The sequence below is a fragment of the Macaca fascicularis genome, chromosome 2 (genome assembly GCF_037993035.2).
Source record: "Macaca fascicularis isolate 582-1 chromosome 2, T2T-MFA8v1.1".
In the NCBI taxonomy this organism is placed as follows: domain Eukaryota; kingdom Metazoa; phylum Chordata; class Mammalia; order Primates; family Cercopithecidae; genus Macaca; species Macaca fascicularis.
Genome location: NC_088376.1, coordinates 199730673 through 199757380, shown reverse-complemented (window position 1 = coordinate 199757380; position 26708 = coordinate 199730673). Strand labels below are relative to the sequence as shown.

The window sequence follows — 26708 nt, the reverse complement described above, 5'->3', positions numbered from 1 at the left end:
TAAGCCCAGATAGACTATTTAGTCTCATCTTGTGATCCTAGAACATTTTCTACAATTGCTTACCTTCTATCCACTTTCCCCAAAAAATAATATGAATTAATTAAATTAAATAAACAGAATATTCTTTTCCGGCTCTAAGCCATGGACAGCTGTGAACGCCACAGAGGTATTTCTCTCCTTGAATAAAGTCAGAAAGATATGCACAGTCATGCTGTTCAAAATATTATCTTAAGTGTGGAACAACACTGTCATAAGATGTTTGGAAGCCAAGTAAAATCGCAGAAATAAGAGGATTTGTAGCAGCCTGTTTTGGCTGAAGGGAAATGAGGCTGAGCTCTCCCATGAAGCAAGCAACATGACACCTTTCGGTGTTAGAAATAGCCTTTTGGATGGTTAAAAAAGAGAGAGGAAAAAGCAAAGCAGTGGAGATCAAAGCTATCTCCCCGTACACCACAGATCATCTTTTTTTCTTCCTCTTCTTCAACAGCAAGATTGAAGGAAGGGGCTGAAAGTGGAGGGTGAAGGGGAAAGGAAATCATGCTAATCCAGAATTGTAAAGAATGGAGGTAGCCTTTTGATCTCCACAGGATGGCAACTTTATTGGCTATGCATAAGCAGTTTCCAACCAGCTGATCAACCAGGTATTAAGGCTCAGCCCCTCCATGATCAGTAACCATGAAGTGAGTTATCTGTGAACAGCAGTCAAGCAGAAGGCTCATCTGCTAAATGATCACCAGCCCATACTCAACCCACAGCCTAAGAGCAACCACAGGGGAAATGATTGTCTCTCCACAGGCTCTTCTGGGAGGAGTACCAATTATCTGCCTTGGGATTCAGAGCAGAGCAAAATCTTTCCTCAAGTGTGCAAGAAGGACAATGCCATTCATTCTCCAAAATACAACTTGGAAGCCATGTGCATCTGCATCCCCAGCAGACAATGTTTGGAATCACATTCAGTCTCCTCTTTTAAGCATGCCAGAAAATGCAGACATCATCAAGGCTGAATGTGAACTGGTTAGATGTAAAGAACGGACTGTCTTGCCTGGTGATCTAAAAATTAGAGACCATTTTCTTAATAACAGGAAGAATAATACCTTCCATCCAAATTCTCAAGTGTTCAAACCACAGTCTTATGTAAGTGGATTTTTTTTGAGACAAGTTTTAAAATAAAAAGCGACTGAACCATAATCTTTCTTATTTAAATTCTTCATTTCTCTCTTTCAACTAGGAAAATGCACAGTAGTTAAGAGTTTTGGAGCCAGCGTGGTTCAAATCCCTGCTGAACCACATTTCCTAACTTCTCTATGATATAGTTTCCACAACAATAAAATCGGGGCACAGTAATATCTTAGAAACAACAGCATATATGTCATAGGATTTTTATGAGCATTAAATAAGATAATGGCGAGTGTTCAGTGATAGTCCTAGTTTCATAGTAAAAGTCGCCATTTCCATAAAGTTTCTTATTGCACCTAGAGTTTGAACTCCATCTCATCTTTTAATTATTTCCTTCTTCCACTTTACTGGTCTCCTTTAAACAAAAGCGTTACGATACAGAAGGTAACTACTTGGTGTATCGGTCTTGTATATACATTGAGGCAGTCAATATTCTAAAGTCTTATCATATGTAGGTTAAAAAAAAACTATTCTATTGATTCACGAAAGAGTTAAACATGCTTCAAATTGCTTTTTTTTTTTTTTGTAGTTTTAAACATGCAAACTATCTAGTTCTTTATATAGTTGTTGAATTTAAGAGTATATACACTGACATCATATTTTCAGAAATCCACTTTTTGGGCCGGGCACACTGGTTCATCCCTGTAATCCCAGCACTTTGGGAGGCCGAAGCAGGCAGATCACCTGAGGTCAGGAGTTTGAGACCAGCCTGGCCGACATAGCGAAAACCCATCTCTATTACTAAAAATTCAAAAATTATCCTGGCATGGTGGTGGGCGCCTGTAATTTCAGCTACTCAGGAGGCTGAGGCAGAAGAATCACTTGAACCCAGGAGGCAGAGGTTGCAGTGAGCCAAGATCGCGCCACTGCACTCCAGCCTGGGTGACAGGGTGAGACTCCGTTTCAGAAAAAGAAAAAGAAATCCACTTTTTGGATTCGCTGCTTGTGCTGTGTGTGGTCAGAGGGCGCACTCACACTTGGCCGCTCGGTCTACTTCCACTGTACCCCCGCCTATATTTTAAAACTAGCTTAATGCTAGACCCAGTTTCTACTACACTTCTCTAGACTTCTGCTTTTTGTTTATTACTTTATTTTTCTTTTTGGTTCTTTCCTTTCATGTAGTCTACAGATTACCTTAGGCCTAATTTTAAATTGAATGATAACTTTGCTTTCCTTCTATTTTCCTATATGAACTCGAGCTCACAGGGCAGTTTATATTTTTGTTTTAAAAATTAAACATTTTTTAAAGGCCAAAATTAACCAAAGTATCACCATAACATCTTTTATTAATACAGATGATAATAAAGATTCAACCACTTATAGTCTTCACTGAGAAGCTGTTATGCTGCTTACTTCCCGTTGGATTCCTGTTGCCCAGTTATTTTAAATTATAGATATCTAGTCAATGTAAAAATGAAAAATAAATGGTCATTGTTAGTCTGAAATTTAGCATTCTGTGTCACTTTAATTGACATAAGAATATTTCATTTGTTGTAGCAAAGACTAAGAAAAAACTTCAGGTAAACTTTCTGTTCTAAGACCTTTTAGCCATAAATGTCTTATGCATTAGAATGTCCATTATCAAGAAATAAAGATATTTTAAAAGATATCACAGTATTTAAGTATGTACATTTAAAAGCCAGAAAGGTTATAAAGAAACTAGCCAGATCATATTGGAACTACACAATAATCTTACCAGAAAGAAAGACGGAAGAAGGAAGAGAGGAAGATAGACCAGAGACCAGACAATTGGTTCAAATAGTGAAACTTACCTAAAAAAGTTCCTCTTCCCAAGAGAAACCCTACCCCCTCCCCCCACCAAAAAAAAAACCCAAGAAAAAGAAAGACAGTATGAGTAAACTATCATTTATTTGAAATTCAAATCTCATCCTAAGTTTGAACTGAAATTCAATTACTTTTTCACTTAAAAGCAGGTTTTAGCAAATGGATTGGAGAAGAGGAAGTCTATGAAGGAAAAATGTTAGATCCTGAGAGAGCACATGGATTTTTTTCAGGGCTACCTCTCCCTGCACCCTCCCACCCCACAAACTCACCAGAAGTCTATCTGTCCATAAAAAAGGCAGACAGACCAACTAATTAAAGGAATATACCTGAAAAATGAATTTCGGAAGGAATAACCACTTTTTCTACATCCCAGTTTCATTGAATGAAAGGTTATTTTTTGTAGCATCAAGTTAATAGATAAAAGGTTGTAAGAAGTGAACACTCTTAAGCACAACACTTAATACTAAGTATGCCATCAACATACCAAAATGGAGTTTATAATCTGTTTGAAGAAAAGTGTTAGACTTTGTTAAGTTGGCAGACAGTTAAAAAAGGAAGAAAAGAAAGAAAAAAAGAACTGACAACCAATAGATGCTTTCACAGGTTAAATCTTGTTGAAGGTTAAGTTATCCTCTCAGTACACTTTGATTTATTTAAGCTCACCACATTTCTCTTAAATACACTCCATTAACAAGTGATAGACTGTGATCCTAGGCTTGGGGCAAGACATGAAACACAATCTTTCAAGAACTTCATTCATTCTCTGACCAGGTGTCTTGAACACACCCAGGTTACTAGTTACTTGAGTTCTGTGAAGTATTATTCAAATCAATGCACTCACCCTAGCAGCTCAATAGTCTGGCCTCCCAAGTTCAGATTCACAGCGTGAGTGAAAGTTATCAGAGGAATAGCAAGCTTCAGGCTAGGTATGAGGGAGCACTTTGGAAAGAAGCTTTTGTCCTGAAAAGTGGCAAAGTAGATAGGCACACCTATAGGAAAAACTTAGGTTTACAAAAATCATCAATGGCTTAAATGGAAAATTAAATAAGGAACAGAAAAACTAGAAATTTTAGATTTCTAAAAGCTAGAAATCAATGTAGCTCTAACATTATAATTGTCTCATATCTATTCAAATTACAATTCTGATATTTACTACTCAGATTACTAAATCTAACAGGAGAGTATATTCCCAAATAATTCTCCAAGTGAAGACAGAATTTCCAAGTTGACACGACCAGCTTTCAGTGATACCTTATTAGTGTGACCCTATCTTTAATCTACAGCCATGATAAAATGTTCCAACATATACAAACTCAACTCAAACAGTAACTAATGACCATTAATCCCTCTATCTTCAGTAATCTGCCCCTCCAGTCATTTATCACAATGACACTTCACTTTACACACGTAAATAAACTTTAACCAGAAAGGTGAATCAACAGAAATCTCAAAGGTATCTGAAGCTGTAAATTAAACTAGGGAGAGACACAGCCAAGAGAGGCAAATAGAGAGATCAGATTTTAATGTTTTTGATTTGCATCCACAGCTAGGTGTGGGGGATTGGAGGGACTATTCAATCACTTCGATAGGCAAACTAAGGAAAACTAAGGCGTTACAGAAGGAGAAGCTGGAAATGGGGAATGCCAACCCCAAGGAGTTAGTCTACTCATCCCTCCACTGTGACATACATGAGACACACCAGGTTGAAACTTCACTTTGTTTTCTTTAAAGGAGAAACAATTTAATAATTTTTAAAATGTACTTTAGTTGCAAATCTTCCTTGTAACTTTCAGCCAGCAAGCACAATTCATAGGCTAAAATTATTTTAGGAGTTTATTCGGTATCATTTAGCTGACGTATGTGGTTTATTTATTTATTTCCACCCCGCCCCCCCCCCCCCCTTTTTCTTACTCTGTTAACTATCTGCCTTAAGTAAAATCCCCGGTCAAAACATAAATGATAATCATAGACCACAAAAGCTCAAACTAACCTTTAAAATCATTTCATAATTGTGCAAACTGAGTGACTCTTACCGATAAGCCCTGATGCAACTTGAAGCTCAGTATGAGAATGTGACTATAAAAATTCCGAGGTCCAGTGTGTATGTGTGTGTGTGCGTGTGTGTGTGCGTGTGTTTTAAAGCTTGAAATCGGATCCGTGATTGAAACCAGAATCTACCAAAAAGAAAGAAACAAAAGTTGAGTCGTGGCTCAGTTCACCCATAGTAAAAAAGTTTCTTAGGGAGGGTAAAAAAAAAACTATTTGCAAGTGTAGATACAGTGTGTCCTCTTAGGTCAGAAGGGCCCCGTTTCAGCATCCTTCCAACACTTCATATGGAATTTCAGTATGATTTAATTAATCCTAAACATCCCAAATTCAGCTGTTTTCTTTCGCCAGTGAGACTTCCCAGGCAACTAACTGTCCCCTTTCCGATGCTGGCAACCGCCTGTTTCCTTCTAAACCCAGCGAGGCAGTGGCTATTTTATATCCTACCTTAAGAAGAAGTTATTTCATGAAGCTTCTTCAGAATCAAATTTAATTACAGACTTTGGTTACATAAAACAACTACTAATAACCCCTTGTGCTCGGAAGAGGAGGGGCTAGAGGAGGACTAGGTTCAGGAATCCTGGCCAGCCTGCGGGCCACAAGCTCCCAGGGCGCACATTTCCCTCCCCAGGGAAGCGGCCAGTGGCTGATACTCACTTCGGCTCATCCTGGGGGCCCCAGCTCCCCGCCAGCCGCGGCCTCCTCCCACCCCAGTGCTTAGACGTGCGTTTGCCCAGAGTAATCTGGGCGTGCCCTGAACTTGGCAAAAGGCCGAGATCTGCAAAGAGTCTTGAGGAGGTTCAGGGGCGGAGGGGAGGTTTTGGGGAATGGGAAAAAGAGACAACCCCAAATGCGAACTAGGAACATGTTCGCCTAAAAGTCTTGCAGGAATAGAGCCCCTCCCGCCTTGGGAGGGACGCGTAACCAAAATGCAATTCTGGGTTTGATTGTGAAAAGTGGAGAGAGGGGAACAGGGAGGATCAAGGGTGAAGAAAGAAGACGCGGGGTTACCTGAACAGAGACATATTAATCCAAACAGGTAAAAGTGAGCAGGCTCCGCAATCATTGTCCTCGGGTGGATCCTGCATACAGTCTCATGCCAAGAGGAGAGAGTGGAAATAGGGTCCCCAAATGTATGAAGCCACACACCACACACACCACACACAAAGGCTTAATATAAGCAACGTGGGTCAATTAGCCGGGAGTTTTCAGGGCAATTACTCGTCGACCTTTCTGGACGCTTGTCAGTATCTCAGAGACTTTTGCGGAGGAAGAATTCCAAGGTCTGTCTTCTCCGGCCGCAGGGTTTCCGAGGCGGCTCAGACACTTTCAAGAAGCACCATCCAAAGCGAACAACAAAGAGCCGAAGCAGAAGCGCAGTCGCGCCGCTTCCTGCCTCCGCGGTCGGGCCGAGCCTCCCGGCGTGCGCCCCCCCAGAGTGCGGCCGGGGCAGGCGCGGCGCGGCGCGGCGCGGGCGGGCGCGGGGCGGCGGCGGCCAAGCTGGGGTGTGAGAGCGGATCCGGCAGGGCCGAAAAGTGCGGCTCCGTCTCCCCGCGAGCCCAGTCAGCGGCGGGCCACGCGCGGCGGCGGCGACGGCAGCCAAAGGAGCAGCAGCAGCAGCTCCGGAGGACGGGCTCGGGGTGCCGGGAGTGTGACTGGGTGACTCCGCGCGCAGGGGGCGAGCGAGGGGGCGGTGCGGCGACAGCGGCGGCCTGGGCGGGCCCTTGTTCCCATCACTTGCGGGATGCGGAGGGTACTGGAGGCGGCGGCAGGAGCGCGGACCCTCGCACGTCTTCCGGGCGCCCCCAGCCCCGCGCGGCGCCCAACATCGCCCCCGGCCCCTCGCCGGCTGGGGCGCTCGCAGGCGCCCCTGAACTACGCAGAAGCCCAAACTTCCCGGGGGTAGCTGCCTGCACCCCTGGCTCGTGGAAGCTGCAGAGGCAGCGCCCGGCTCTCCCCGGGGCGGCAGAGAACGGCAGGGAGGATGCTGCTGCGGGTGGGAGAGACGGCCGCCGCGGCTCCCCCGGCTCCTCCCGGATCAGCGGCGTCTGAAGTTTCTGCTCTCACGCTGCCTCCGCTCCAGCTCAGTTGCTTGTGGGTTTCCCCGAGTCCCGGCGGCTCCCGGTTTCCTCCCTCTCCTCCCCGGCCCCAGAATACTTAAAGGGGCCGCGTGGTCCTTGCTGCGCTTCCCTCTACTCTCCAGGCGCGGGTCAGGCAAGTTCTGCTCCTCAGTATTTCCATCCACAAGCCAGGGGTGCCCAATGGCGCCCTCAGGTGAGAATCCAATTGCTCAGAATCGGAAATCCAGGCGAATGAGAACCTGTCTTGTTTCTCTCGCCACCCCTAGCTCCCCTGCACCTTTCTCCAAATGGAACCTCCCAGCCAAAGACTTCAAAAATCCTCCTGGTCCAACTTAACCTCTTCCTTGCCGCTCCCCGGAATTGGAATAGACTCTCAACTCCACTCTCACTTCTCGCCAGTCCCATTAAAAAAAAAAAAAAAAAAGCAATTTTGAGCAACATGCCTTTAGGACAGTAGGTAAACAGAGAACTATCCAGAACATATCAGTAGATGGGCAGTCTCTACGACCATCCTTTTAAGTTGCAGTTGTGGAAGTCTTGTAGAAAAGGTACCCAAATCATAAGGCACAGGGTTGGGCCTTGGGATCATTTCCTCATGTTTCATTTGAAACCCTCTCTTTCAACTTGATAGACTTCACACATTAGAAAGCTAACAATGGGGAAGTTAAAAAAAAAAAGAGAGAGAGAGGGAGAGAGAGAAACAAATGCAAAGAAACATTCTTAACTAGCTGAGTTTGCAGTTAGGAGAAGCTAGTCAGCATTTCAAAACCAGACACAGGCTTTGACACCCAGTGTGCCTCCTCTTAAATCCCTACCTGCCAGTTACAGCTCTGTGACCAGGTCTGTTTTCTCTTCTCTGTTTCTGTTCTCGAGATATTTTATTGCATTAACAAAAATTACACAAAGCAAAACAAACCTGACACATCTGAAAGGCATTCATTCATTGAGTCAGTCACTTTTCTTTCTTTCTATTAAGTAAAACACAGTGGCCAGGTGCTGTGGCTCACACCCGTAATCCCAGCATTTTGGGAGGCCCAGGGGGGCGGATTACTTAAGGTCGGGAGTTCGAGACTAGCCTGACCAATATGGTGAAACCCCGTCTCTACTCAAAATTCAAAAATTAGACGGGCGTGGTGGCGTTCGCCTGTAGCCCCAGCTACTCGGGAGGCTGAGACAGAAGAATTGCTTGAACCCAGGAGGCAGAGGTTGCAATGAACTGACATAACGCCACCGCACTCCAGCCTGGGCAACAGAGCAAGAATCTGTCTTAAATAAACAAATAAATAGACACAGTATGTAAGATACCTAACATGCCGAACCCTGAATAAATGGCAGAATTGTTATCTACAGAGTTGTGTACCATAACTTCCAAAAAACTATTTGGTGTCTAGCAGTATATATAAGAAGCTACTTTCGGTGGTTGCCTCTGGAGGAGAGAACTGCACAGTGGATAGGGCAGAGAAGGAGGATTTGCTCTTTTCTACATGGTGGTGTGCTTTTCCATTTCTTTTCAGGTGAGCACATTCATTACCTAATGGAAGATAAAAATTTAAAAGTAAATTGTACATTGATTTTGGTTGCTGCTGGTGCAACCGATGACCTTAGAGCAACATTTTGTGGAAACTCTGGTTAACGGCACCTATCTTTGAAAGTGAAAGATAGTTTAATCCTGAGAAAACTGACTATAAATTCAGTAAACAGACTGGAGATAAGAATTCAAAGACTCCAACCAAAATCTTTTCAGCAGTAAAAATATGAATGGGCAGTCAAAGCTGAAAAGCATACATCAGTTTGGTCTTGCTGAAGGATATTTAGTGAGAAATGTAGAATATCTCTCTTTTTTCTTGGAATAAAAAGTACTTTTAAGATAAGCTTACCTAGTCATAGAAAACAAATAAACACTAAAGTGTAGTACTTGAGAGAAAGAGAGCAAGATGGAGAGAAAATTCAAATCCTCATATCATTTGAGTGCATGTTAAATAAAGATGTCAAACTTTCACTTGGTAATGTAGATATACTTTTAAATATAATGAAGAATATGTATCAGGATCCCTATTGCATTGTTCCCCAAAGTGGATCTCCTGGTCTCTGGAAGTTTGCTCATATCTCTCAAGATCTCTTTTGCCATTTATCTCATTGAATGCAAACCAAATTAATATCACCCTTTATTTCTCAACTTCAGTAAGCAATACCCATCCCCTCTCTTCCACCCCTAGAGATGATATTACCTAGGACAGTCATCAGTAAGTATCCTCAAGGAGCTAACTTTTGGCCAGCCCCGGATGAAGACCATCATCACCAACTCATATGTGTTAGTCCTTTCTTTTTTCTACCTCATCCAAAATGTGTCTATTTTCTGTCAATTATATTGGCAAAGATGGCATGCAAAGACAAGAACTTGTGTTCGGAAGGCATTGCGGAGCTGTAAGAAGTGAAACTCAATGCACCTGAGAACTTTTGTATCTACTTCCTTTTCCTCACTCGTGCAAATAAACACTTAGTGAACATCATCTATGTGCAAAAAAAAAAAAAAAAAAAAACAGTAAAATGTGCTGTAGGGACAAAATGCAAATATAATTCCTTTCATTTAGGCTTTTAGAGCTCCTGCTGTGGGGAGGTACACAGAACAGGCTTCAGGGTGGAATCTGTCTGAAAAAAATAAAAACCAAGTGCCACTGGGGTTAAAAGACATCCCAGTACATTCCTAGAGATGGATGGATCATAGCAACTTGTCACCTTTTCAGTTTTGCTCCTGAACTTTAAATTACCTGGAAGAACGCGTGAAATGCTCGTTGTGTCTGTCTGAGTGCCTGTGCAAGTGTGAGTGTATACATGCGGACAGGGAAGGTACTCACAGAAGATCTTCACGGAACTCTGACATGTACGAGAGAAGCTCGACTCATTCCAGTTTGGGTGGGAGACACAGCACAAGGAGGGAGAAACGGTACTGACTTGTACTCAGGAACCCCCTTTCTGATCACTATGATCGGAATGAATTGTGGGTTCTACATTTCCATTTAGAACCGATGAAATTCAGGATCCCAAAAATTCAGGATCTTCCCTGAGAATTCTGAAGAAACCTGAAAATAATACATTACAGTAGTCCCGTGAAGAAGGACTTTTTGACAGTCAAAATTCTGGAGCAGTAATAATCTCTTGCGTTGCTCCAATGATTATATCTTTCATGGAGGTAGCCACAGGAACTCGGGAAATTACAGAACACCCAGGGTCTTTCCAAGGATTGCAGATACCACTTATTCAGATGAGTAGGAGGGAAATGGAGTTCCTAAGCTAACTATAATATAAACCAGAACATCTCTGCCTTCTTAGCTAAAAGTTTTAGAATCAGACTGGGCCTGGGATGCAAGCCATACGTTCCAGCAAATCTGGTGAGAAGCAGTGAGACCACATGCAGCACACACCAAGGCTGTGCTGAAGACTCCGAGATCCCATCTCCCGGAGTGCAACAGTCCGTTCAGTCATTCTTACATGGAATTGCTGAATAATCTGCGTGATCCTTGGTATATAAATGGATGAACTAAGATGAATGTTTGAATAATTGAATATTCGAATATTTTCCTAAGTTTGGATATGTAAGAAAAGTCCGATCTCAGAAAGCAAGCTAAAGTGATCCGAATAAAAAGAGAGTAAATTGAGATTTGTTGGAACATCTACTGTGTTTCAAAAATGTGGCCTATTTAGTTTTAGCTTTCCTGACTAAGTTGCACATGGTAGCTTCAAATGTACATAAGGTGCATTTTAACAGTATTACTTTTGTTTGTTTGCTTCTCTGCTACTTAAAACAGGTAATTATGTGTTCCAAACCAAAAATCACAGGGAGGAGAAATTCCCAGGGTTATTCATCTTCACTTACTTAAAGACTTGAGGCATTGTCATTGGGGCCAATTTTTTTTTTTTCCTTTTCTTGAGAAGGAGTCTCGATCTGTCTTCAGGCTTGAGTGCAGTGGTGGGATCTTAGCTCACTGCAACCTCCGCCTCCCAGGTCCAAGTGATTCTCCTTGCCTCATTCTCCCAAGTAGCTAGGATTACAGGTGCCGGTCACCATACCCGGCTAATTCTGTGTGTGTGTGTGTGGGTGGGTGGGTGGGTGTTTAGTAGAGACGAGGTTTCACTATGTTGGTCAGGTTGGTCTCGAACTCCTGACCTCGTTATCCGCCCACCTCAGCCTCCCAAAGTGCTGGGATTACCGATGTGAGCCACGGCGCCTGGCCGGGGCCAATATTTTTAACACAGTGTTGTGAAGATATTGTAACGGACCATCATCCTATTGGTCCCACCAGATGTTGTACTCTAGCCTCGCTATTGCTCTGTAAGGCTCATTAAGAAATATAGGGAAATTATGAGATACTCAACTTTGCGGTGGAATTACTGTGACTGTGTTTGTCTTTTAGCATTTCAGCATCTCACACACATTGTAGATGTTCTAAAACCAGGTGCTATCCTGCTAAGCGCTTTTGATAGAGCCTGGGACCTCACATATTAGCAACAATGGGTCTGGCTAGAATTTACTCCTTTAATGTTAAGAGGGGGTGAGCTTTTGAAGATAAAGGAGAGGATACAGAAAAGTGGCACTAATTAAGGGCACTCTTGGGGTCCCTTACAAACATTATCTACTCTAATTTTCACCACAGTCAAGTAAGTTGATGTTATTATCCCACTTTAGGGATGATGTTGAGATTACATAATTAACTCAAAGTTAAGAGGCTCAGTAGTCAGGGAACTTATATTTGAATGCAGTTTGTTTTGAACCAAAGCACTTGAAGAAACAAAAATGAGTTCATGGTAGGATAGCCTTGGGAGACTTGGGATTCAATAGATCTAAGGATTCCCCAAAGCCTTTAATATGCACATAAGCATTGTGTGTCCCCAAGAGAGGATAGTTATGAGAAATCTTGTCTCTTTAATAAACATCGTTCAGTGTACAGCATTTGACTATCGTGGTAATATCTCTAATACCCAGTACCCTACACCTGAAAATTAAGATCTTCAGCTTTCCGGATTAAACTGCATATGATGGTTACTTGGCAGTAAACTTGTGTTAAAATGAGCAATGGAGTATTCCTTACTGAGAAAGACCATACATTTAAGTAACTGCACTTCTAAACCTTTCTTCATAGAGCAGTCAGAGGGATCTTGTTAAATCTGAGACAGATTATGCCTCTCCTCTGCTCAAAACCCTCCAGTGGTTTTCCTGTCTCACTGTAAGTGACAGCCCATGTCTTTCCAGAAGTCTACGAGGCCTAACATGAGCCAGTCACTCATACTTTCCTGACATCATCTCCCCCTGCATTTACCTGTTTTTTTTCTCACTTTGTTCTATCACAATGGCTTCTATGCTGTTTCTAGAATGAATTAGACAGCCTCCTGCCTCAAGGGATTTACATGTGCTCTATGTGGAGTACTCACCTCCATAAATCTGTGAACTCTCATTCTCCCTTCTCACAGGTTTTTATATCATCGAACCTGAGAGAGGCTTTATCTGTCCAGGTACTTTAAAATTACATTCTCATACAATACTTCCCATGTCCCTTCCACTTGTTTAGTTTAGATTTTTTTTCCTTTAAAGCACTTATTCACATCTAAGATACTATACTCTTTTTTGTTTTGTTGCTGCAACCCTCCTTTTAGAATGAGGCCTGGGATTCTTGATCATTTTGTTTACTTTTATAGTCTCAGCATCCAAAACAGTGCCTGGCACTGAGTAGGCACTCAGATGTTTGCTGAATGAATGAATGAGTTTTATCTCACCGTTAATATGTATTTTTGAAAAATGCTTCTTCATTTAATTATTTCTATAGTTCTAAAATTTATTTTCTCTAATACATAGTTTAACCACTCTTCTACTTTAACTAACAGAGAACTAACAGTGAATATCACCTATGGAGCTCATGTTTCAGTGGACTCTAATAACTTCAAAATCAAAGTTCTGACTAAATAAGCACATTCTTATTTCGATCAGGTTATTTGGGACCAAAGAGATTGGGAACACTGACTGAGTTTAAAGTGCGTAACATTCACAAGAAGGAAACCTCAAGATTAACTCTTCATAAATAAGAAAACTGAAGCTTAAAGAAACCAATTTTTCCCAGAAGACTCCTTTAGTTAGTGGTTTACTCGGGACTGGAACACAATGGCTAGAAAACACTTCTTTCTACCAGAATAATCAGCAATTCTTGATCAAGATTCCCTACCTTTAACATCCTGACATCATTAGATATGGTGTAGTATAATAGATATTGTAACATTATTGTATTACATGTTATGGTTTACATATAAGTTTACAAATATATTTTACATATTACTGACTCATCAGGAACTGGGAATGATGTTTTTGTTGTAGTTCCAGTTTCTAATAGAATAAAAATTATAACAAGCAATATTTATATAACATTATGTGCTGTGGGTACTATTCTAAATATTTTATGTATTCTAACTCATTTAATCCTCAGGAAAAAATATTATTAGGTCAATTATTGTTATTATCTCATTTTATACATGAAGGGCAAGCATAAATTTGAACAGTGAGGGGCAAATAAAAGTTGATGAAAGTAATGTAATTTTTACAGATTCAGTTCTCGCTGAAGAAAGCTATCAGTGTGTATGTTTTGGTTTTTGTGTGTAAAGATCTAGTTTCATTTTAGGACTCAATACAAGACAGTGACTCTGAAATATATGCATTTTTAGTTCTACTTTATATGAAGTAAGAAGTTCAAAGCTTTTTTATTTTGTGTCCAAAATGTTCAAAGTGGATTTATGTTTCTTTTAACTCTAATGAGATGACATGAAAAAAATATATTGTACAAGTTTAAGACATTTGAAGGATATTGGGAAACATAAAGAGAGAGAGATATATATATATGTATATATATAAAAATCTATATCTCACCATGGGATTTGCTGTCTTTTGGTTTCTTACTTCCAGATACATCTGAAACCAAACATATACTATTCTAATCATGGTTTAAAATTCTCTTAAATTGGGATCATAGTTAACAGCTGCACAGCTGAATGACACCCTCTGTAGGCTTACAATTTGAACACAAACTATTTTGTAAGTAATTTACATTATGTTTAATTCTGCAGATGTGTTTTACAAAACTGTTTAATGCTTTTGGTTTTTCATTGCTTTTTAAAAAAAATCCTTCCAATAAATGTTTATAGGATTGAGGCACATATGTTGGGATTTATGTCTTATTTAGTGCCTTCATTGTGTTTAGTCCCACCTGTTGTTTGTTTATTTGGAATAATATTTTACCCAGGTTTTAAGTTATTTTAATCAGTTAGACAAATTAGCTAGACGAAAAGTATGAGCAAGAAGAAAGTCTGTTTGCAGATTGCAGTTTTCTGGGCATTCATGCCTTTGGCATTTCATCTAACTATGCATTTCCTAGTAGAAAACAGGCAAGAAGTACTATGTTCATTTAAAAAACATATTGAAATTGTATTAGAGTTTCCTATTTAAATGTTATTTTTGGGGTCAGTAAATAAATATTCAATGTTACACTACCTTTGAAAAAAGACTATCCAAGCTTATAAGTAATGATAAAAATACTAAAGAATTCATTAAATTGTCATGTCACATTATTTGAAAGTTATTCATTTTATAACCTATTAATCTATTTCTCTCTTATATGGCCTATGGGAAAGCTTCACATTTGAGAAGCCAAACTGGAGCTTTGGGATTTACTAGCTGCTTCATGTGACTGAGGACGATGCTTGTAAATACGAAAGTGCTCATTCTTGTGGGTAAATACTCAATCCAAATCCTGTAATTGTCACTGAGAAACAGACTGCTCTTGAAAACTGATGTCGAATAGAAACCTACTGTCTTAACAACAAAGATAATTATATATTTTCCCAAGAGTTTAATCACTCCTTTCTGACATCCTGGCCACATTCCAAAAGAAATCATCCAACTTCATTATTGGAACGAAAAACCTTTGTTGATTTGATCTAATCTCATCTTCTCAATTTCCTATCAGTACATATTCTTTAAAAGCTGCTTTATTACACCTAGAAGGTAGAATTTCACTTGTAACACCATATCTTGTTGTATATATCTTGCTGCAGTTATGCATCATATGTGTATCTGTGAAACAAAACAGGTGTTTGCTGAAGCCAGTGAAACAATCTTATCTCCAAAAACATGATACTGAAATTATTCTATTTATACGAAGATTACTAAATACTACTTTTTACTTACAATGTTTTAATTACAAAATAGAATATCGTTTTACCAGTTTAGCATGTTAATTCTTTACTAAAAATATTAAGAGTACATATGAAAAGTAATATTGTTGATAGCCTTATATTCAGATGCTAATTGGTTCTAATAAGGTTTTAATTTTTTTCACAATATAGAAGTAACACATTTCTAGAGCATTTGGAAACTACCAGCAAAAGAAACAAAAAAAATTACAGTCATTCTCTCAAATAGAATCACATATGCTGTCAACATTTTGTTGTTTATCTTTTTTCACTTTGCATGTAAAGACTTTTTTTCTTACAACATGGAATAGAAGTTTAAAAACTGTTATGAAACCTACATTTTCACTCAAAGATAGTCATAAGAATTTTTTTCCAGGACATAAAATATTCTTTAACACTATTATTAAAAGAGCAAAATAGAATCCCATCAGATTAATGTGTTAAAATACACGTAACTAGTCTCCAGTTGTTAGACATTTAAGTTATTTCTAATTGCTATGAAAGTGTGCATAATCTGATTTTTTAAAGTTATATTAGAATGTTTTCTGGCTAAAGTGTAAGTAAATTTCATTTTAATTACAGATATCCTATTGAAGCAATACATACTTTCCATAATTTATTAAATTACCCAATTGTTTGAAGTTGCTTTGTAGATTGCTTATTCCAATGATCTTAGAACCAACATGTGTAAGAGTAAGAAAGATCATGGATAACTACGAAAAACCTTGAGACAAATATTAACAACTAAATTTGCCCTTTGTATTTAATAGAATTATTATATTTTTGTTTAAGGGATGCCTTTTGTTTTCATTATAAGTGATTAATAAATGAAAATGTTTGTTCTTCACAACTATGCTTGAATTTCACAGGTCTTGTATTTCACACCAGAAAGTAAACTCTTTTGTTTTTGTAAGGGCAATAAATTAAGACGTAAGTGCTTTTCCTAAACAGTTACCTTTGGGAAAGAAGTATAAACTGAAGCACAGTTCATTATTTCACTAAGTGTTCCTTTCAGCTGGGAGAGCATGCTGTTTACCATTTGGCTACGAAAATTATTGTCAGTGATTATGATGTGGCCATACATGAATGTACTAGTCTAAATAGGGATCAACCAATCTGTATCACGTGCATCACAGTTTATCTACATCACATTGCTTTGGCCTAACATCACCTATTTCTTGATTTTCCTTTAAATTTCACAGGTGACTTATCACACAACAGGAGTTTGAAAGACTTAGTTATCCCCCTTTTCCTGGTGCAAAATGAACTGTAAAATTTAACGAAATTTTTAAAAGGGCATCATCTCTTATGCTTTATGGGCTGAAGAAATAATATCATTATTTTTTGAGTTTAGTAATGTTGTCACTTTAAAAAATCAGATATTTATCTGGAAAACCATCTGTCTTAAATAACAGTGAATATTAGTTTATATTAACTTATACTGAAATGTGCAGAACATTTGACAAAGTCTAATTAACAAACCAAATTCTCCACTACACCACATTCTCTGATCTTGCTACCCTTAATATTTTCCGATAATAATACCTTAAAAGGTGGTAATACATACAGAGATGTTTCTTTAGACATATGTATATTTCCTAGGATATCATTAAATGTGCTTTAAAGGTGGAAGCTATGTGATTAAAGTAGGAGAACACAGTTTGAAGAATTTGCCATTTGGCCCATCCTTCCCCTGGGTAACTCCAATTTATCTTTTAAGTTTCAGATCAAAGTCTCTTCCTCAGAAAAGTCTACCTAGACCTGCCATTTCCAGCCTTTCCTTACATATCAGATTTCTGTGTGATGTTGCTAGAACAACATTTACTATTTCTCCATAGCACTGATCACAAATAATTGCTGTAAAAATATATCTTTCAAGTCTGCCTCTTCTGTACGTCTTGTAAACGCCACAGTGGAAGTAATCACTTGCTTTCCAATGGTATTTTCTCTCTCCCCAAAGTACATTAAGCACTATTTTGTGTTGACAATTTTGTGTAGTATACTAAGTTTTGGAAAACACTTAGCTAGACAAAAAATATGAGCAAGAAGAAAGACTATTTGCAGATTGCAGATGTCTGGGCATTTATGCTTTCGGTGTTTCATCTCACTATCCATTTCTTAATGGAAAACGGGCAATCGCTAAAAGGTTTACCCTATTTCAGTATTCTCAGCCGGGGTGATTCTGCCCCCTTACCGCAATCCCTCCCCATTGACATTCTGCAGCATCCAGAGACATCTGTGGTTCTCACAGCTGGGGAGGGGAGTGGAGGAGGTGGTGAGAAGGTGGTATAGGCATCTAGTGTGTTAAGGCAAGGGATACCGCTGAACATCTTCCATTGCACAGGACAGTCCCCCACTCACAACGAAGAATAAGCTGGCCCAAAATGTCAATAGTATCTAGACTGAGTAACTCTGCTCTAGTTTAACTTTAATATACATTGGGGAATGTTTTGGTTTATGTAAGGATTATATAAGATGGTGGGCATGTACCTTATGATTTGGGTACAGTTAGGCTCTAAAGTTATTAGTCGAGCAATGCTGTACCTACTGCATGGGAGAGTACTGTGAATATTATATAATTCTATACAAATATCTTCAAAGCATTATTAAATGCTTATACATCTTCATAAAGAAAATACAATTACATTCTTCTAATATGTTGTTATCTAGAGCTTTATATAAAGAGGCATCTCTTTCCAATATGTTATTTATATTTTTGAGCTCGCTCTGTTGACCAGGCTGGAGTGCAGTGGTGCAATCTCAGTTCATTGCAGCCTCCACCTCCTGGGTTCAAGCAATTCTCTTGCCTTAGCCTCCCAAGTAGCTGGGATTACAGGCACACACAGCCACGCCCAGCTAATTTTTGTATTTTTAGTAGAGACAGGGTTTCTCCATGTTGGCCAGGCTGGTCTTGAACTCCTGACCTCAGGTGATCCACCTGCCTCTGCCTCCCAAAGTGCTGGGATTACAGGTGTGAGCCACCATGCCTGGCCCCAATACATTATTTACTTTCATGCATACTTGAATTCGATAGGGTAATAAAGGTGATATGTGATGGTGAGGCAGAGTGCACTGTTGAATTGGCATGGACGCGTAGCTAGATATAAGCTATTGAGAGTTAATCAAAACATTTTTATGGCGATAATTGCCAAATGCTACCCAAGTTTACATGATGAAATGAGAACTAACAAAATTTTGCTTTTGTGTGGTTGTGGCTTTGAATGAGTATAGTAAATATAGTCTATTGACATGTTTCAGTGTCTTGTTAGTCATTACTGAATACATATGTGTACTTTGATATTTCCCCAGGAAAAAAAAAAAACACATGAATAACATGTATTATTCCTCTTCCAGTGATATACAAGATAAAGGAATATCTCAGGCAACTTGAAAGTTAGTTTACTTAAACTTGCTCTTTGGAGCAGGAAAAATAAAATGCTTAGGTGCATATGTAGAATAATAATGAAGCACAATATTTATTTCTAAAATGTGTAAGTAGGTAAGAATACAAATGTCCGTCTCTACCACTGACTAGCTGGGTGACGGTGGATAAGTTTCTTAATATCGCCAACACCTGTTCTTTCTATATTAAGTGAAGAGCATAGTAGTTCTCCCCTTCTAGGAGTTTTGCAATGATTGAAACAAGTGATACATGTAAAATGCTTGTAATGGAGTGAGCAATCATCAAACATTAATTGATTATTTTTATTGTGATTTCATCGTGAAAAAGAAAGCTCAAGATTAAGTTTATAGTTAGCAGTAGAAAACTGAACACTTTTAATTAATAAGGGAAGTCATATGAAGATTGCTAAAAGATTGTTCAGAAAACCATAAACACAATTTGAAACATGTCTATATACAATACTCTTCTAAATAATTCAAATTTGATTTTATTTAGGGAGTTTGCAATTAATATAGTATTTTTAAAACCCAATGCTCTTAAACAATAGTAGGATGGACACACAGACTTATACAGGGTACGAAGCCAAAAAAATGGAAAGGAAATACTCAATGTATATGCTTAAGTGTCATAAAATGAGCTTTCTAAATGCTTACCTATTTGTGTGTAGATAAGGCTTAAGAGAGGGAAACAATAGCTTCTAGAATGAAAGAATCATAGTTGTTTTAAAGCTAGGAGGTCCAGACATTCCCTGACCTTATAACAATGATATGTATTGAGTAAATTATTTTTTAATACACAATACAGGGTACAAAATATCTTCAGAACTAATTTAACTTTGAGAGAAAATATTACATGGTTGTTTAAATTAGATTTGTATCAAGATTTTCCTTCCCTTGCACATTACACTAAATTCCCCATGCTTTTTGAGAAATATTTTTCATTTGTCCATCATAAAATGATTTAAAAATGAGAAATAATATAATAAATTTAACTTAATAAATTAAGTTTACAATGGATATACTAATGGATGCTTAAAGTAAGTACCAAGGAACCATTTATTTGCAAAAACTTAAATCAGACGAGAGGTATTCTTCTAGCTCAGATAATTCACTTACTACCCTGCCACTATGAAGCGGGTAACAGAATCTCTCTTTATAGAAACGTCTTTAAAAATACAAACATTTGTAGTTTTTAAAATGTTCTCTAAAGATTGGATAACATTTACCACTATGCTATTTCTTAGTTTTTTATTCATGTGCCCTTGGACTAATTTCAGATAAAGAGTTCACTATAGTTATAATAAATTATCAAAAACATAAATCAAAAACTCAAGGGGTGCACATCCACATCCACATCCTATTGAAATAGAAGTTGGTAGCAGGCCTCTTTAATTTGTGTTCTTATCTGTTCGTAGCAGAAAATCCCTCCCATATGAAATGTTTCAATTGGTTGCGGGTGTTTAGTACACAATGCTCTATTGCCCTCTGCTGGCTGGAAAATGATAAATAAAAACTTCCGTTCATTAACTAGATGGGGACCTTAGAAAATTACATATGGAAGATGACACAGTTCAAAATAATAAAACATTAGAGTGGTAGAACATTAAAATATGAATTTTTAAAAATATTCTCATATTTCAAAACTCCTAAGATTTTAGTTATTATATTAGCTGAAAAGTCTGATTATTTTATACAAATCTAAACGCTCATGACTTCAAGATAACACAATTTCATGATTTTAAAATGATAATCGCAAGTCTCATAATTGTCCAGGAATTCTGGGGATTTTCCAACAAGATATGTATGATCCAAGTGTTGGCACATTTGTGGAATATTTTTATAATTTTATGATGTCTCTAGTGGTTTTCTTTCTTTAAAGTAATACTTCTACCTAGTTTAAAGAATATTCTTAGCATTTTTATGTAAAATTTAAAGACTTATTTACCAATTAGAGTGACTTATTTCACATATTGCATTCTCTGTGGAAGCATTCCTTATATATGATTCACATATCACTGAGGAAAAACCAACATTGTATAATGGTGTGTAAATTCTCTAATGAAAACAAAAGTGACAATGCCCCCAAGGAATATAAAATGTATAGAGCAATTAATCCACCTGGTTTGATTTTACCACTACATGCTGCTTTAATGCTTGAATACATTTATTTCAAAAACATTTCTAAAGAATATCCTTATCATCCAGGGCAGAAGATAACAGGCTTTATCATTAGGGTGGCCTTGCTGGTTTTTCTAAAACGCACTTGGGTTAAAAGTTTAAATCAAATTTGTCATTGTTTTTCAAAATTTTGACTGGTATTCTGAATTTGTGATTTATTTTATATTTTCAATAGTTCCTCTCAGCTACAATATATATTAAAATACTCTGGTCTTCATTTCTCAAAGTGCTTTTTCTGGAACATTTTAAAAACTCGAGCCGTGGTTCTTTGAAGTAGGATTTTATCCCACAGGCTCAACCTTCTTATCCTACCCTCCGAATTAGTGTCTGTTACAAATCAGGATCATAATTTTTCCCTATGGCTTCCCTGCCAAAACAACTGTCAATCCTTTCAAAAGTGTCGGGAGCAAATGCTGCTTTATAATGTACTCTAACTACCTCTGATCTAGATTGTATTCACATCTCAGACTTTCCAAGAATATATTTTCCGTCAGGTCTTTAATGTACTCTAACTACCTCTGATCTAGATTGCATTCACATCTCAGACTTTCCAAGAATATATTTTCCGTCAGGTCTTTAATGTACTCTAACTACCTCTGATCTAGATTGCATTCACATCTCAGACCTTCCAAGAATATATTTTCCGTCAGGTCTTTAAATCACGTGAGTCCTTTGGTTCCATAAACTGAGAGGGAAAAGTTTCATCCTAGAAAAAAAAATTATTATTATAACAAACTGATGTCAACATTTTTTTTACTTCCCAATTCTCAAGTGAGGTTTAAAAAGATGCCCTTTGCCTTTACTTTTCACATTTAATCCTCAGAATTTTTACAATTTGTATCTTAAGACTCAGGAACATAGAAAAATGAGATTTACGGAGATGAAAAGCATCTCCAAATTTACACAGGATGGCCTATTATTCAGAAGCCAGGTCTGCCTGACTTCAAGTGCGCGGTCTTTTTACGACGCTTTGTAGTCTCTGGGAGTGAAGAATGAAGGAGGGAAGCCATTTGTATTGGAATTATAAAGTGATCATACCCTTTGAGATAGTATTTCCAACTCTAGGAAGCTAAGGAAACATTCTATATATAGTAAAAGATCTCTATGGTGGTATTAATTAAAGTAATGTGGGAATAAAAAGGAAAAAACTAGAAGAGGTCTAAATTTCTAAAAAATAACAGATAAAGAATTTAACAATGGTATGTTATTTAATTGAATATTACAGTCATTAAAATAATAACTGGGAGCTACTTGAAAATCTATGAGTTGCTTAGGATAAAATTAGCAATGTAAATCTTACATTTTATGTAATTAAAATGGAATACGTAAGTTTATAGGTACTGACAAAAAAGGTGTCCTGTGTATTATTGGGTGAAGAAAGTTGTGAAACAATAGCATGAATTCCAGGATAACACATTAAAAAATAATACATATATCCTAGAATATGTGAGTACAATTTTGTGTATATATATCAGCTTTGTTGGTGAAACAGACAATAAAGCCAGTAATTTTTAAAGTACATATTTCTATACTATTTAAATTTTACAGCATGTGTTAATTTTAGAATGATAAAATCATAAAGATGTAATATTTACAGAGTTACCAGAGTTATGCTGAAATACACCAAAATAACAATAGATGATATTTCAGTGTGAGGAATATATATTTTTGTTTTCCTAAATTTAAAATGTTCTCAATATGTCATGTTTATTTTTATTGAAAAAATATAAAATGAGTATTATAATAATAATTAAAGCAGTTTTCAACATTTAAGTCAAGTGTCTTCTATTTCTTCATCTAAAGAATTTTTATGAGAAATATTGTTTTACTTTCCTGTCGTTGAAGTAGTTAGCAGACACTACTCATAAATAACTGCCTCAGGTAGGTATGTCACTCTTACAGATCTAACTTACTTTGTTAATTTCTGTGGAAATGTTAAAGTAGAATGGTGGCTTGACTGAATTATTGACAATATCCATTAAAAAATAATGAGAGCTGGGCGAGGCAGCTCATGCCTGCAATCCCAGCACTTTACAATCCCAGGCAGGAAGATCACTTGAGGCCAGGAGTTCAAGACCAGCCTGAGCAACATAGTGAGACCTCATTTCTACAAAACATTAAAAAAAAAAAAAAATTAGTGGGGCATGGTGGTGGTGAATGTTTTGAGTCCCAGCTACTCTGGAGGCTAAGATGGGAGGATCACTTGAACCTGAAAGGTTGAGGCTGCAGTGAGCCAAGACTGTGCCACTGCACTCCAAATTGTGCAATAGTACGAGACTCTATCTCAACAACAACAACAAAAAAGCATTAATAAGGAAAAGATTACCATACTTTTCTTTTGATTTAAAATTCCCCAATTTCCAAAAGTGGTAACTTGAAATTTAGCTTTTGTTAAACAACCTGAACACTTGTTTACTATACAAACAAAACTATCATGACCATTAAGGTGTTTAACTAAGGGACCACACAGTTTTCAAGCATCTCAAGTTATCTAGAGATACATCAACTTATAATTAATACTTCAAAAACCATCTCTTTTATGTATATATTAAATATCTTCTTTAAAATTGACGAGGCAACATGTTCATCTCTTTATAATGTAACCACAATATTTACAAATTGCAACAAGTTTTGACATGGGTTAACAAATTAATCTAACTTAATGGGAGTTTTCTATAGAACTAGAACAAGATATCAAAGTTTATGTCCTTATACCTCACTTTCTAAATGTTTATAAACATAAAAATGTTAATCTTTTTCTCTTTTCATTTTCCTCATCTTCTCTTTCTTTTCTCTTTTTTTACAAGTCTGTAAATAATTAATCATTTATATAATCAGTATATTTTAGCTTTTATTTGGACGAATTTTGCCTTAAATAAGAAGCAAGTGATGTGAATTTATTCATGTTTTCCTTTCCACCTGATAACACTGCTCTGGTTCTCTAAGACAGAAAGAGCTAAATATTAACATGCCTGAATTTTAACATTGTGTCAGACAGAGTAGAATATATACCGCCTTTCACATATAAACCTCTTTTAAGTGTCATATCCATAGAAATACTAGATTTTGGAAGGAATCTTTATGTAGATGGTCTTATACAAATTTATTAAAATCCCAAAGACTTTATATGACTAAAATATAAATCTAATAATGATGTCAATATGTTAATAAGAATACAAGTATAACAAAATTATCAGTTTCTTTTATTCTTTCTTTCTGGGAAAAAAAAAGAGAGAGAGAGAGAGAGAGAGAGAGACATTGACTGGGAGTTTTATAATGACCCAAAGGAAAAAAGGTCTCTGTGTGCCTCAAATTCGATATTTTAAGTTGAAGTCAGCTGTTAAGAATTACTGAATTATCCAGGGCAGAATCTGGGGTATGGCTCACATTACACTATGCTGGATATGAAAAGTTGAACACAAAAGGGGTGAAAACTTTTCAGTGATTAAAAAGCCCTGTGGGATTGAATTTTCAGATTCCAGAGCAGCACATCAAGAGAAATGTTGCAGATTCTCGAGTTCTCACAGCAAATTGTGTCTATAAATCGATGACGTGTTTCTGAGGAAACCTAACAGGATGGTTCTAAAGAGTATATATAAAATTTCTTTCAGTTCTCATGGGAATGAAAATTAAACCTCATGGATGAAAACAAATATCTAACAAAGTTGAGATATTGATCACATCTAGATTTCAAGCAGGTTAGCAAATAGGGTGGACACACTTGGCTATTTCACATATTTTCTCATTTATTATCCTTTGAAACAAAATTTATTGATGCTTTCAGAATTAATTTTAATTAACCAAATGTGTTCCTTAAATATTCTAGGTATTCATTAGAATATAATGACAATCATCAAGGGCTTTTCTGTATAAATATTCCATGATTTCTTGAGTCTTATTCCCTATATTTCAAATAATTCCTCTTCCATTTCATTTGTATTCTCCTCTGAACCATTACTCCTTATAAATGTAACTGACATCTAGTGAAACATCATCAATTAGTGATAACTTAGGATATGTAGATATTGTTGATTTAACCATGTTACCCCAAGATCAATATTAGAGATTCTGTTATTCACTCAAGTATTATTTTGTGATGTCAAAAAGAATAAACATTGATAAAACTTGTTGCAGAATTTCTATACATTACTAAGGGATTTTATGTTTACCGTGAAAATTGCTTAGAAACCATGCTGCTATATATAGTCTGCTTTTAATGTGCAAAAGTGTGTGAGGAAATGTAATTTTATGTTTAACTTCAAGAGAAATAAATATCAGAAGTAAAATCTTGATTCTATTCTTAAAAATGTCATAAAAATTTGTGAAGTTATTCAAAGTAAATTGGACATATATATTTTTACATTACATTTTATGTTCTAATTTAGCTTTCAGTTGAAGTTTATTATGAATGGGAACTAAACATTTCTACAAATGTGTTCCTCATGATAATTAGCTATCCCTTTGATGTTTTATTCTCAAAGAGGATAGTTCTTTTGAACACTTTACTTTGCAGAAATAAAATTAGTTATAAATTTAATTATCTCTTTATTGTCATTTCATTGTGATACAAGTAAGATTTTTTTAAAATTAGATTTAAACTCATCTGAAGCAAGAACGTGCCATATAATAGCACTTTCTTAAACTTTACAGCTCTTAACAATTGTACGTCGTATTTCTAATAAAACAATTGAAGCTGATATCGGCTACACATTGGAATCTAAACCAAAGCACGGGACATGTAAAACCAAGTTTAGTAGAGTCTCATCTCTGTCGTAGTGATTTGTGGTACAGAATTGAAACAAGAACACGTTTGGCACATGCTCCAGGAAGACTCATACTGACTGAGCTGTTGAGGGAGACTTTGAACTTATGAGCGGCTTCTTAGACAGTAGAACCTCGTGGTAGTGGTGACCTCCCTACAGTTATTGCAGAATGATGAACTTTTGTCCATCAATGATGTGGCCTAAATTTCGAATTTTGCAAACAGTTAATCCCCTGATTCTCACACTGCCATCTTTATGTTTCACCATCAGCACAAATGAGGAAGAGTAGCTGCTGAAATCAAGACACACCCTTGATTTACAGAAATAAACTTATATAACCTGTCAATATACTTCTCACTCAAATGGTGTAGTAAACTGTTACCTGTATACCTGTTGATTTTGTAATTTTTTTCCTCATCTCACCATTCTTTATTTTCTCATCTCACTACTATAAACTGAATGCCTACAGTGATTTTAAAATTCAGTAAAAATAATCTATGAAACATTAAAAACCTCTCCCTAATATGACATCTGGTACTAAATTAAATTCAAATGACTTTCTCAATATAACATGAGGCCATGAGTCAAATCCTACATTTCCAACTCTCAGCTCCAGACTGTAGCATTTCCTATGGCCAAGAAGAAAGACTCAGAAGCACATGCCCAGATCAAGAGCAGAAAAGGCTGTATTCTCTAAGACCTGAGTAAACACAGACAGCAGCCTCCACGTGGAGGCTGCTCCTTTCTCTCCATGCAGAAGAGAAGCACACCTCTGTTAGCAGATAGAAAGCCAGCCTGACAGTTGTGAGTGTGTTGTGTGTGAATGTCCTACCACAAGGAAGAACGATGGTTGAAGACTCATTTTTAGACAATGGCCCAGAAACAATGTACAGAAACAACTTTGGTCTGATGTTCTATATCTTTTGGTAAAGTTAAGGTGGAGAAGTTTCTAAAGAGAATTGGCTTTAATATCTATTTCAAAAAATAGAGGTAACTGCTCTGCTTAGAGTAACAATGGAGGTACTTTCTTTCTTTTTCTTTCACTGTG

At 37.3% G+C, this 26708-nt stretch overlaps 1 protein-coding gene across 8 annotated transcripts in view; it reads right to left on the bottom strand.

The window, feature by feature from the left end:
- The window catches only part of ROBO1 (roundabout guidance receptor 1), a 1154304-nt gene that overhangs the window by 401222 nt on the left and 726374 nt on the right, over positions 1-26708 (bottom strand). Inside the window, exon 1 of one of the 8 annotated variants that reach the window (XM_005548416.5) lies at positions 6019-7111. The exons of the other annotated variants lie outside the window; for them this stretch is intronic. Within the exon in view, the coding sequence (XP_005548473.3) occupies positions 6019-6073 (55 nt within the window). The 5' untranslated portion in view covers positions 6074-7111. Of the gene's footprint in view, positions 1-6018; positions 7112-26708 lie in introns of those variants that run through there. 8 annotated transcript variants of the gene reach the window in all.